The following is a 10,555-nucleotide window of genomic DNA, read 5'->3' as shown; positions in this document are numbered from 1 at the left end:
CTCCGCCTCGGCGTTCGGTTTGAAATTCTGCGGAGGCCTAACGGCTCGTGGAACGGCTACCGGGAGTGAGACCGCCGGTGCTTGCGGGTGATTGCTGCGCTCGGGCCCGCGTGGAGAGGGTCGGGGCCTCGACGCCCGCCCTCTTGGAGCGTCCGCCATGAGGAGAAGGTGCGGGTTGTGAGGGAATAGAGGGGACGTGGGAGGGATCTGTGCCGGTCCCGGGTGCGGGGCGGTGGCGGGGCGGTGCGGAGTCCGACAGGCCGCCTTAGGCCGTGGGCCGGGGTGTCTCTTCAGCCGGCGCCCGAGTGAGGCTGGAAGAAGCCAGGCACGGCTGGGAAGCGGCGAGCCGGTGCACGGGCCGCGGGCCCTTGGCGGGGTGGAGGCCAGACCTGACGTGCGCCTTCCCCGGGGCCGCGGGCCCTTGGCGGGGTGGAGGCCAGACCTGACGTGCGCCTTCCCCGGGGCCGCGGGCTCCCGCAGGCCCCGACGCCCGGGTGCGGGCCGAGCGCAGGTGCCCGGGAGAAGCGGCGGGAGGCCAGGCGGGCCCGCGGCGCCCCCGGTGCCGGGCGGTCAGAGCTGGCGTCCGGGAGCCCCACCCTCTCCGCCAGCAAAGCGTCTCAGGTGCTGCTTCTTAGCACCGACGGCTTGTCCTAAGTCCTGAGTCTTCTATGGTCAGTGTTTCTAGTTTTTCTTTAAATAAAGCCGTGCAGTTTTTAATTTATCGTTGCTTTTCAATGTATCTGGGTTGCAGTGTTAACACTTTACTTGAATTGGAAAGATAGCTTGGTTTTCGTGCAAGTTGAAAAACTCCGATAAAGGAATTCTTTTCCTGTCGTTTTAACAACTTCTCAGGCAGTGCTGGGAAAGGAGTGTCCGAATTGAAATTGGGACCAGACGCACCACAGTGCCACCTATCAGCCTTGTGACTTTGGGCAAAAATGTTGAATGTCAGTTTGCTCATCTCTAAAATAAAAATAATGTCAGTGCATAGGACTTTCGTGTTAAAAGCGATGCAGATGTTAACCTTATTTTCTATAAGTAGTGGGTGAAGCATTGTGATGATTCATTATTAAATAATTTATAGTTACTAGTCAAACTGATTGATGTATGGCTTTGTAAGTTTCCTCCTTCCATGATTACTAATTCCGACCGTTCTTTTTCAAATGCTTGCCCTCGTGAGAATGGGAATGGAGTACAAATCACTGGTACCATTGGAAAAACAGATCTCAGGTGTAAGGTTGTGGATTACAAATATATAAAAGACAGCACATTTAAGCTGCTGTGCGTTTCAGCTAATGATGCATTCTGAGGACTAGTAAAATTTTAAATGACATTTTACAGGAAACTCTTACTCCAAGTCCATTAACAGTTTTTGGATTGTTCAGGCATCTGCTGCTTTCAAGAAAGTAAATGAAGGGGGAGGAAAAGTTATCAATTAACTTTGGTTCCAGGCTGACAGATATAATTAGGCTTTAAAAGAGCAACTGGAATTACTCTACTAACAAAACCAGACCTTCAGGTAATCTGGATTTCAGGTATTCATATTTAGAGAGGACTATGAGAAGTATGCCTGAGGAACATGGTTATCAGAATGGTCACTGAATTAACTATTGGCTATCGATTTCTGAAGCAGGTTGTACAGAGGAGCTTAACAAAGCTTCTCTGGAGGGCTATTTAGGAAAAAATAGGACTTTGTTTCAGTAGAATGCTGCCAGAAGGTAGGAAATCATTTAGAGGGTCATTTGGGATATCTTCCAGTCTAGTGACTTAAGTTCAAGAGACTGGAAAAATTGGCCCCCTTTTCAACCTCTGTATTCTTGGGTGGTATTCTTGTAAGCACCCTCAGTTTTTCAGTGATGTACTAAGAAAAAAGTCTCAAGTTTGCACCTTTTAGGGAATTACCTGAAACCATTTAGAAAGGCACTACATAATTGTACCATGATGATTATTTTTTTAACATTTTTTATGCTTTTATTTATTTTTAAAGTCTTATTGAAATTTACAATGTTGTGTTTAATTTCTGCTGTACAGCAAAGTGATTCAGTTATACACATATATTCTTTTTTAAACACTTTTATTTATTATTTTTAAATTTTATTTATTTATTTATTTATTTTTGGCTGCGTTGGGGTCTCGTTGCTTCGCGTGGGCTTTCTCTAGTGTGGCGAGCGGGGGCTACACTTTGTTGCGGTGCGTGGGCTTCTCATGGTGGTGGCTTCTCTTGTTGTGGAGCACGGGCTGTAGGCCCACAGGCTTCAGTAGTTGTGGCTCACGGGCTCCGTAGCTGTGGCTCGCAAGCTTTAGAGCGCAGGCTCAGTAGTTGTGGCGTACCGGCTTTTAGTTGCTCCGTGGCCTGTGGGATCTTCCCAGACCAGGGATCGAACCCGTGTCCCCTGCATTGGCAGGCGGATTCTTAACCACTGCGCCACCAGGGAAGCCCCACATCTTCTTTATCCATTCATCTGTCGGTGAACATTTAGGTTGTTTCCATGTCTTGGCTATTGTAAATAGTGCTGCTGTGAACATAGGGGTGCATGTATTTTTTCAAATTATAGTTAGTCTGGGTGTATGCCCCAGGAGTGGAATTGCTGTATCATATGGTAACTCTGTTTTTAGTTTTTTGAGGAACCTCTACACTGTTTTCCATAGTGGCTGCACCAACTTACATTCTCACCAATAGTGTAGGAGGTTTCCCTTTTCTCCACACCCTCTCCAGCATTTGTTATTTGTAGACTTTTTATGATGGCCATTCTGACCAGTGTGAGGTGGTACCTCACTGTAGTTTTGATTTGCATTTCTCTAATAATTAGTGATGTTGAGCATCTTTTCATGTGCCTGCTGGCCATCTGTATGTCTTCTTTGGAGAAATGTCTATTTAGGTCTTCTGCCCATTTTTCGATTGGGTTGTTTGGTTTTTTTGTTGTTGAATTGTATGAGCTGTTTGTATATTTTGGAGATTAAGCCCTTATCTGTCGCATCATTTGCAAATGTTTTCTCCCATTCCGTAGGTTGTCTTTTCATTTTTTTATGGTTTCCTTTGCTGTGCAACAGCCTGTAGGTTTGATTAGGTCCCATTTGTTTATTTTTGTTTTTATTCCTGTTGCCTTGGGAGACTGACCTAAGAAAACATTGGTATGATTTATGTAGGAGAACGTTTTGCTTATGTTCTCGTCTAGGAGTTTTATGGTGTCATGACTTATATTTAAGTCTTTAAGCCATTTTGAGTTTATTTTTGTGTGTGGTGTGATGGTGTGTTCTAACTTCATTGATTTACATGCAGCTGTCCAGCTTTCCTAACACTGCTTGCTGAAGAGACTGTCTTTTCCCCATTGTGTATTCTTGCCTCCTTTGTCAAAGATTAATTGTCCATAGGTGTATGAGTTTATTTCTGGGCACTGTATTCTGTTCCATTTATCCAAATGTCTGTTTTTGTGCCAGTACCATGCTGTTTTGATTACTGTAGCTTTGTAGTATTGTCTGAAGTCTGGGAGGGTTATGCCTCCTGCTTTGTTCTTTTTCCTCAGGATTGCTTTGGCAATTCTGGGTCTTTTATGGTTCCATATACATTTTAGGATTGTTTGTTCTATTTCTGTGAAAAATGTCCTGGATAATTTGATAGGGATCACATTAGATCTGTAGATTGAGTAGTATACCATGATAATTATTATTCACAGTGACTGCACTCAGGTGTCGTAAGATCATACAGCTTTTTTTTTTTTTTTTTTTTAAATTTATTTATTTATTTAATTTTTGGCTGTCTTGGGTCTTCGTTTCTGTGTGAGGACTTTCTACAGTTGCGGCAAGCGGGGGCCACTCTTCATCGCGGTGCGCGAGCCTCTCACTGTCGCGGCCTCTCCCGTTGCGGAGCACAGGCTCCAGACGCGCAGGCTCAGTAGCTGTGGCTCACGGGCTTAGTTGCTCCGCGGCATGTGGGATCTTCCCAGACCAGGGCTCGAACCCGTGTCCCCTGCATTGGCAGGCAGATTCTTAACCACTGTGCCACCAGGGAAGCCCCATACAGCTTTTTTGAAACATCTTTATTTGTTCAAATATTCTTCTTGAATCTTTATTATATATAAGACACCATTCTAAGTGGTGGGGATTCAGCAGTAAACACAACTGACATCCTTGCCCTTTAGAGGTTACATTTTAATAACAAAAAAAAAAGGTAATAAGTAAGCAAATTTTACATTAAATGGTAATAAGTGCTATGGAGAGAAATCAAGCAGAGAAAGGGGATAAGTACTGAAGGTGTGGGAAAGGGGAGTTGCAGTGTTAAAGAGATTGGTCAGGCAAGGCCTTCCTGAGAAGGTGATCTTTGAGAAAAGACCAAAAGGCGGCAAGGGGCAAGCCATGGGACACCTAGGGGAAGACAGTCTAGGTTGAGGGAATGGCAAATGCCAGCGCCTGAGGTAGGATAGTGCCCGGTGGGTTCCCGAAAGAGCAAGGAGTCCAGTGTGACTGGAGTAGATTAAAGGGCTCTGGAGGCCTTTGTAAAGTCAGAAGATTTTCCTCTAAGATAAGGAATCACTGGAGGATTTTGAGGGCATGGAGGCTTGTGGCTTCGGTGCACACAATAAGCTTAAGGAGGCCAAGGCAGAAGCAGGGAGACCAGTTAAAAGACCAGGGCAGTGGTACAGATGAAGAGATGATAGTGGTGACCTGGACCAGGGAGGTAAAGGCAGAAGTGGGGAGGGGTGAGATTCTGGCTGTCTTTTTTTTTCCCCCTTAATATTTATTTATTTATTTAGGCCGCACCGGATCTTAGTTGCGGCACACGGGATCTTTAGTTGCGGCATGCGAACTCTTAGTTGCAGCATGCATGTGGGATCTAGTTCTCCGACCAGGCATCGAACCCAGCCCCTCTGCATTGGGAGCGTGGAGTCTTACTCACTGGACCACCAGGGAAGTCTTTTGAAAGTAAGGGTAATGGCAGGGATGTAAGAAAGAGGTGTCAGAATGATATAAGAATTAAACTCGTATAATTGGAATGTTATAAAGAGTTTTTTAATTCTTTGAAAATATATAAACAGAAATATATAAACAGCTCATGCAGGTCAATATTAAAAAAACAAACAACCCAATCAAAAAATGGGCAGAAGACCTAAATAGACATTTTTCCAAAGAAGACATACAGGTGGCCAAGAAGCACATGAAAAGCTGTTCAACATCACTAATTATTAGAGAAATGCAAATCAAAACTACAATGAGGTATCACCTTGCACCAATTAGAATGGGCATCATCAGAAAATCTACAAACAACAAATGCTGGAGAGGGTGTGGAGAAAAGGGAACTCTCTTGCACTGTTGGTGGGAATGTAAATTGATGCAGCCACTATGGAGAACAGTATGGAGGTTCCTTAAAAAACTAAAAATAGAATTACCATATGACCCAGCAATCCCAGTACTGGGCATACACCCAGAGAAAACCATAATTCAGAAAGACACATGCACCCCAATGTTCATTGCAGTACTATTTAAAATAGCCAGGTCATGGAAGCAACCTAAATGCCCATCAACAGATGAATGGATAAAGAAGAAGTGGTACATATATACAATGGAATATTACTCAGCCATAAAAAGGAACGAAATTGGGTCATTTGTAGAGATGTGGATGGATCTAGAGACTGTCATACAGAGTGAAGTAAGTCAGAAAGAGAAAAACAAATATTGTATATTAACGCATATATGTGGAACCTAGAAAAATGGTACAGATGAACCGGTTTGCAGGGCAGAAATAGAGACACAGATGTAGAGAACAAACGTATGGACACCAAGGGGGGAAAGTGGCGGGGGGTGGGGGCTGGGGGTGGTATGAATTGGGAGATTGGGATTGACATGTATACACTGATGTGTATAAAATAGATAACTAATAGATAACTAATAACTGCTGTATAAAAAAATAAATAAAATTCAAAAATTCAAAAAAAAGAGAAAATTATACTGTCATGAGAACTGCTTCTAGAATATTTGGTAATTCCAAACACTTGTTAAAGTAATCAGCTCCAAGGGAGGGTTAACTTTTTCATTATAACAAATTGTGTTTAGGCCCATCTGCTGGAGTTTAGCAGTCCCTCTGCTGTATAGGTGTTTCGGTTTTAATTGATTTTGAGATCTATGAATTTTATCCCAATTTCATGTCATTTTATTTTGTAGAAGTAATTTGACTAAATGAATTAGCAATCATATCTGTTTTTCAAGTAAGTCACAAAATTCACAACTTCCAATTATGTGCCAGATATTTTTAAATAACAGCTTTATTGAGATATAATCCTCATACTATACAATTCACCTATTTAACGTGTTACAATTTAATTATTTTTAGTATATTCAGAGTTGTGCAACTATCACTGCAGTCAGTTAACATTTTTATCATCCCTTTAAAAAACTTATACCTATTAGGGGTCAATCCCCTTTTCCCACCCACCTCCCTCCCCTGAATCCCAGCCCTAGGCAACTGCTAATCCACTTCTTTCTCTATCGATTTGCCTATTCTGGATATTTCACATAAATGGAATCATGATATGTCCTCTTTTGTGACTGGCTTCTTTCACTTGGCATAATGTTTTCAAGGTTTATTGTCAAATATTATTCCATTGTATAGGTATATCATATTTACCTGTTCATTAGTTGATGGCCATTTGGGTTGTTTACACTGTCTTCGTTGTGGCACACGGGCTCCTTAGTTGCAGCAGGTGGGCTCCTTAGTTGTGGCATGTGGGCTCCTAGTTGTGGCATGAGAACTCTTAGTTGTGGCATGCATGTGGGATCTAGTTCCCTGACCAGGGATTCAACCTGGACCCCCTGCATTGGGAGCACGGAGTCTTAACCACTGGACCGCCAGGGAAGTCCTCTTGTAGGTTATTTTATTTTATTTTTTAATTTTTTAATTTTTTAAAAAATGTTTATTTGGTTGCACCGGATCTTAGTTGTGGCACATGGGCTCCTTAGTCATGGCTCACTGGCTCCTTAGTTGCAGCAGGTGGGCTCCTTAGTTGTGGCAGGCGAACTCTTAGTTGTGGCATGCATGTGGGATCTAGTTCCCTGACCAGGGATTCAACCTGGGCCCCCTGCATTGGGAGCACAGAGTCTTAACCACTGCGCCACCAGGAAAGTCCCTCTTGTATAGGTTATTTTACATAAAATGCTAAAATTAGGATTTTGACTTGTGGGTTCTTTTGTCTTAAAAGTGAAGTGCAAAGGGATTATTTGTCTGAGGAAGCACTTTAGTTAAACTTGAGTTAATTGAGATTATATTAAATACCTTGATACCTGTTAACATTTCTAAAATGGAGTACAGTAAATTCTTTCTTTTTTAAAGGAATTCCTTTACTTTTATTTATTTATTTATTTATTTATTTATTTTTGGCTTTGTTGGGTCTTCGTATCTGTACAAGGGCTTTCTCTAGTTGCGGCAAGCGGGGGCCGTTCTTCATCGCGGTGCGTGGGCCTCTCACTATCATGGCCTCTCTTGTTGCGGAGCACAAGCTCCAGACGCACAGGCTCAGTAGTTGTGGCTCACGGGCCTAGTTGCTCCGCGGCATGTGGGATCCTCCCAGACCAGGGCTCGAACCCGTGTCCCCTGCATTGGCAGGCAGACTCTCAACCACTGAGCCACCAGGGAAGCCCCTTTTTTTTTTTTTTTTTTTTTTAATAATTCCTCTTGGCTGCACCGGTGTCTTAGTTGCGGCATGCACGTGGGATCTAGTTCCCTGACCAGGGATCAAACCCGGGCCCCCTGCACTGGGAGTGCCAAGTCCTACCCACTGGACCACCAGGGAAGTCCCTGTAAATTCTTTTAAACACTCTTCATTATGGGGGTATTGATAATTGGCCGTCCGGTATATAGGCAGCTGGTATTTGTGCAGAAGTTTTTCTTGAACTAGGACAGGCAACCTTTGAATTGGGATTTCTTGGCTAGAGAAATGTCTTGGATATGAATATATTAAAACCTAAGGAGGACTTCCCTGGTGGTGCAAGGTTGGGAATCCGTCTGCCAATGCAGCGGACATGGGTTTGAGCCCTAGTCCGGGAGGCTCCCACATGCTGTGGAGCAACTAAGCCCGTGCACCACAACTACTGAGTCCACGCGCCACAACTACTGAAACCCGTGCGCCCTAGAGCCCGTGCTCCACAACAAGAGAAGCCACTGCAATGAGAAGCCTGTGCACCCCAACGAAGAGTAGCCCCTGCTCGCCGCAACTAGAGAAAGCCAGTGCAGCAACGAAGACCCAACGCAGCCAAAAATAAAATTAAATAAATAAATAAATAAAGAGAGAGAGAGAGAAAAGGAAGGAAGGAAAAGAAAGGAAGGAAAGAAGGAAGGAAGGAAGAAGTGAACAGAAAAGAAAAAAAAAACCTATGGAGAAACTGATGTTCTTGGAGATCTAGGCTGGTGATTCAGAACCCCTGAATATGCTGCCACAGAGAGGGGGCCAGTGAGAGCCTCTATCCTCATCATTTGCACACAAAGAGCTTCAGTGACTTGTTCGAGGCCTCCTGGCTAACTGATAGCAAAGCACATCCAGAGTTTAGTTTCTCTGGTGCCAGAGTGGTCTCTTTGTTATCCAGGTGTACCAAGAAAGGAGAGAAAATCTCTGTTATTTAAATGCTGTGTGAAGCAGACTAAGGGTTATCATTTTTAAAGTAAAGGTTTTTTGAGAATTCCCTGGCGGGCAGTGGTTAAGACTGCACTTTCATTGCCGAGGGTGCAGGTTCGATCCCTGGTTGGGGAGCTAAGATCTCACAAGTTGTGCAGTGAGGCCAAAGAAAAAGAAAACTGAAGTTTTTTTTGAAAGATAAAACACAAGGTACACAGTTAAATTTGTGCTTCAGATAAACAGTGAATAATTTTTTAAATAGACCTTTTGTAATTGAAGTATAACATACATTCAGAAATGCACACAAATCAAGTGCAAACTTGATGGATTTTCATAAAGTCAGCACACACTGTGTAACCCCAGGACAATGACAACCACTATCCTGACTTCTCAAAGCAAAGCTTAGTTCTGCCTGTTTTTGAACTTTGTATAATTGGAATCATGTAGTGATAGATGCTTGCTTATATGGCTGTTTTTCCTCTTCTTCCCCAACTTTTTGTTCTGTTTTTCCATCTTAGTTGTTTCTTTTACCTCCCTTTTTTTTTTTTCTTTAAGAATTGAGGTATAATTTACATACAGTAAAATTGACTCATTTCACATGTACAGTTTGAATTTTGGTCACTGTGTATAGTTATGTAATCATCATCACCATTAAGATCTAGAACCATTCTGTCACCCTAAAAATAGTTGCCTTGGGCTTCCCTGGTGGCGCAGTGGTTGAGAATCTGCCTGCCAATGCAGGGAACACAGGTTCGAGCCCTGGTCTGGGAAGATCCCACATGCCGCAGAGCGACAAGGCCCGTGAGTCACAACTACTGAGCCTGCGCGTCTGGAGCCTGTGCTCCGCAACAAGAGAGGCCGCGATAGTGAGAGGCCCGCGCACCGCGATGAAGAGTGGCCCCCACTTGCCGCAACTGGAGAGAGCCCTTGCACAGAAACGAAGACCAAACGCAGCCAAAAATTAAAAAAAAAAAAAAAAAGTTGCCTTGTGCCCCTTTGCAGTTGATCCCCTGCCCCGATTCCAGGCAGCTCATTTGCTTTCTTTCACTATAGTTTTGCCTTTTCTAAAATTTCATAAGATAGAATCATATAGTATGTAGTCTTTTTGCATTTGACCTCTTTCATTTAGCATAGCTCAACGTGATGTTTCTGAGATTCACCCATGTTTTTTATTCATTGCTGTATTATTCCATTATAGGAATGTACTGTTTCTCTATTCTGTTGATGGACATCTAGGTTGTTTCTACCTTTATGATATTATGAGTAGTGCTGCTTTGATCATTTTGGTACATACCTTTGGTACATATGTGTGCATTTCCGCTGGGTATGTATGTAGACATGGAACTGCTGGGTTCAGCTTTAGCAGATACTGCCAACAGTTTTCAAAGTGGTTGTACCAATTCACACTCCAAGCAGTAGTATATGAAAGTTCTGGCTTTTCTGTATACTCACCAACACCTGATTATTTTTTAAATTTTAGCCATTCTGTAAATTAATAGTTGTAGTTTAAGAACAACAACAAGGCCACCTACTGAATGGGAGAAGATATTTGAAAACAGTATATCTGAGAAGGGGTTAATATCCAAAATATACAGAGAACTTACACAACTCAACATTGAGAAGAACGAGCAACCTGATTAAAAAATAGGCAGAGGATCTGAATAGACATTTTTCCAAGGAAGACATACAGATAGTCAACAGGCACATAAAAAGATGCTTAACATCACTAATCAAAAGGGAAATGCAAAACCACAATGAGCTAATCACCTCACAACTGTCAGAATGACTATTATTATTATTATTTTTGTTTTTTTAAATTTTATTTATTTATTTATGGCTGCGTTGGGTCTTTGTTTCTGTGCGAGGGCTTTCTCTAGTTGCGGCAAGTGGGGGCCACTCTTCATCGCGGTGCGCGGGCCTTTCACTATCGCGGCCTCTCTTGTTGCGGAGCACAG

General features: G+C 43.0%; 1 protein-coding gene across 3 annotated transcripts in view; it reads left to right on the top strand.

Moving 5' to 3' along the window:
• PRC1 (protein regulator of cytokinesis 1) overlaps positions 1 to 10,555 on the top strand; it is a 29,448-nt gene continuing 18,893 nt past the window's right edge. The window contains exon 1 of one of the 3 annotated variants that reach the window (XM_036843068.1): positions 1 to 168. In XM_036843068.1, coding sequence (XP_036698963.1) covers positions 158 to 168 — 11 coding nt within the window. In that variant the 5' untranslated portion in view covers positions 1 to 157. The remainder of the gene's footprint in view (positions 169 to 10,555) is intronic. The other 2 variants (XM_036843070.1, XM_036843071.1) reach the window with 2 other exon arrangements.

The sequence above is a fragment of the Balaenoptera musculus genome, chromosome 2 (assembly GCF_009873245.2).
Source record: "Balaenoptera musculus isolate JJ_BM4_2016_0621 chromosome 2, mBalMus1.pri.v3, whole genome shotgun sequence".
NCBI classification, from domain to species: domain Eukaryota; kingdom Metazoa; phylum Chordata; class Mammalia; order Artiodactyla; family Balaenopteridae; genus Balaenoptera; species Balaenoptera musculus.
This window is presented reverse-complemented; position numbering and strand designations above follow the sequence as displayed.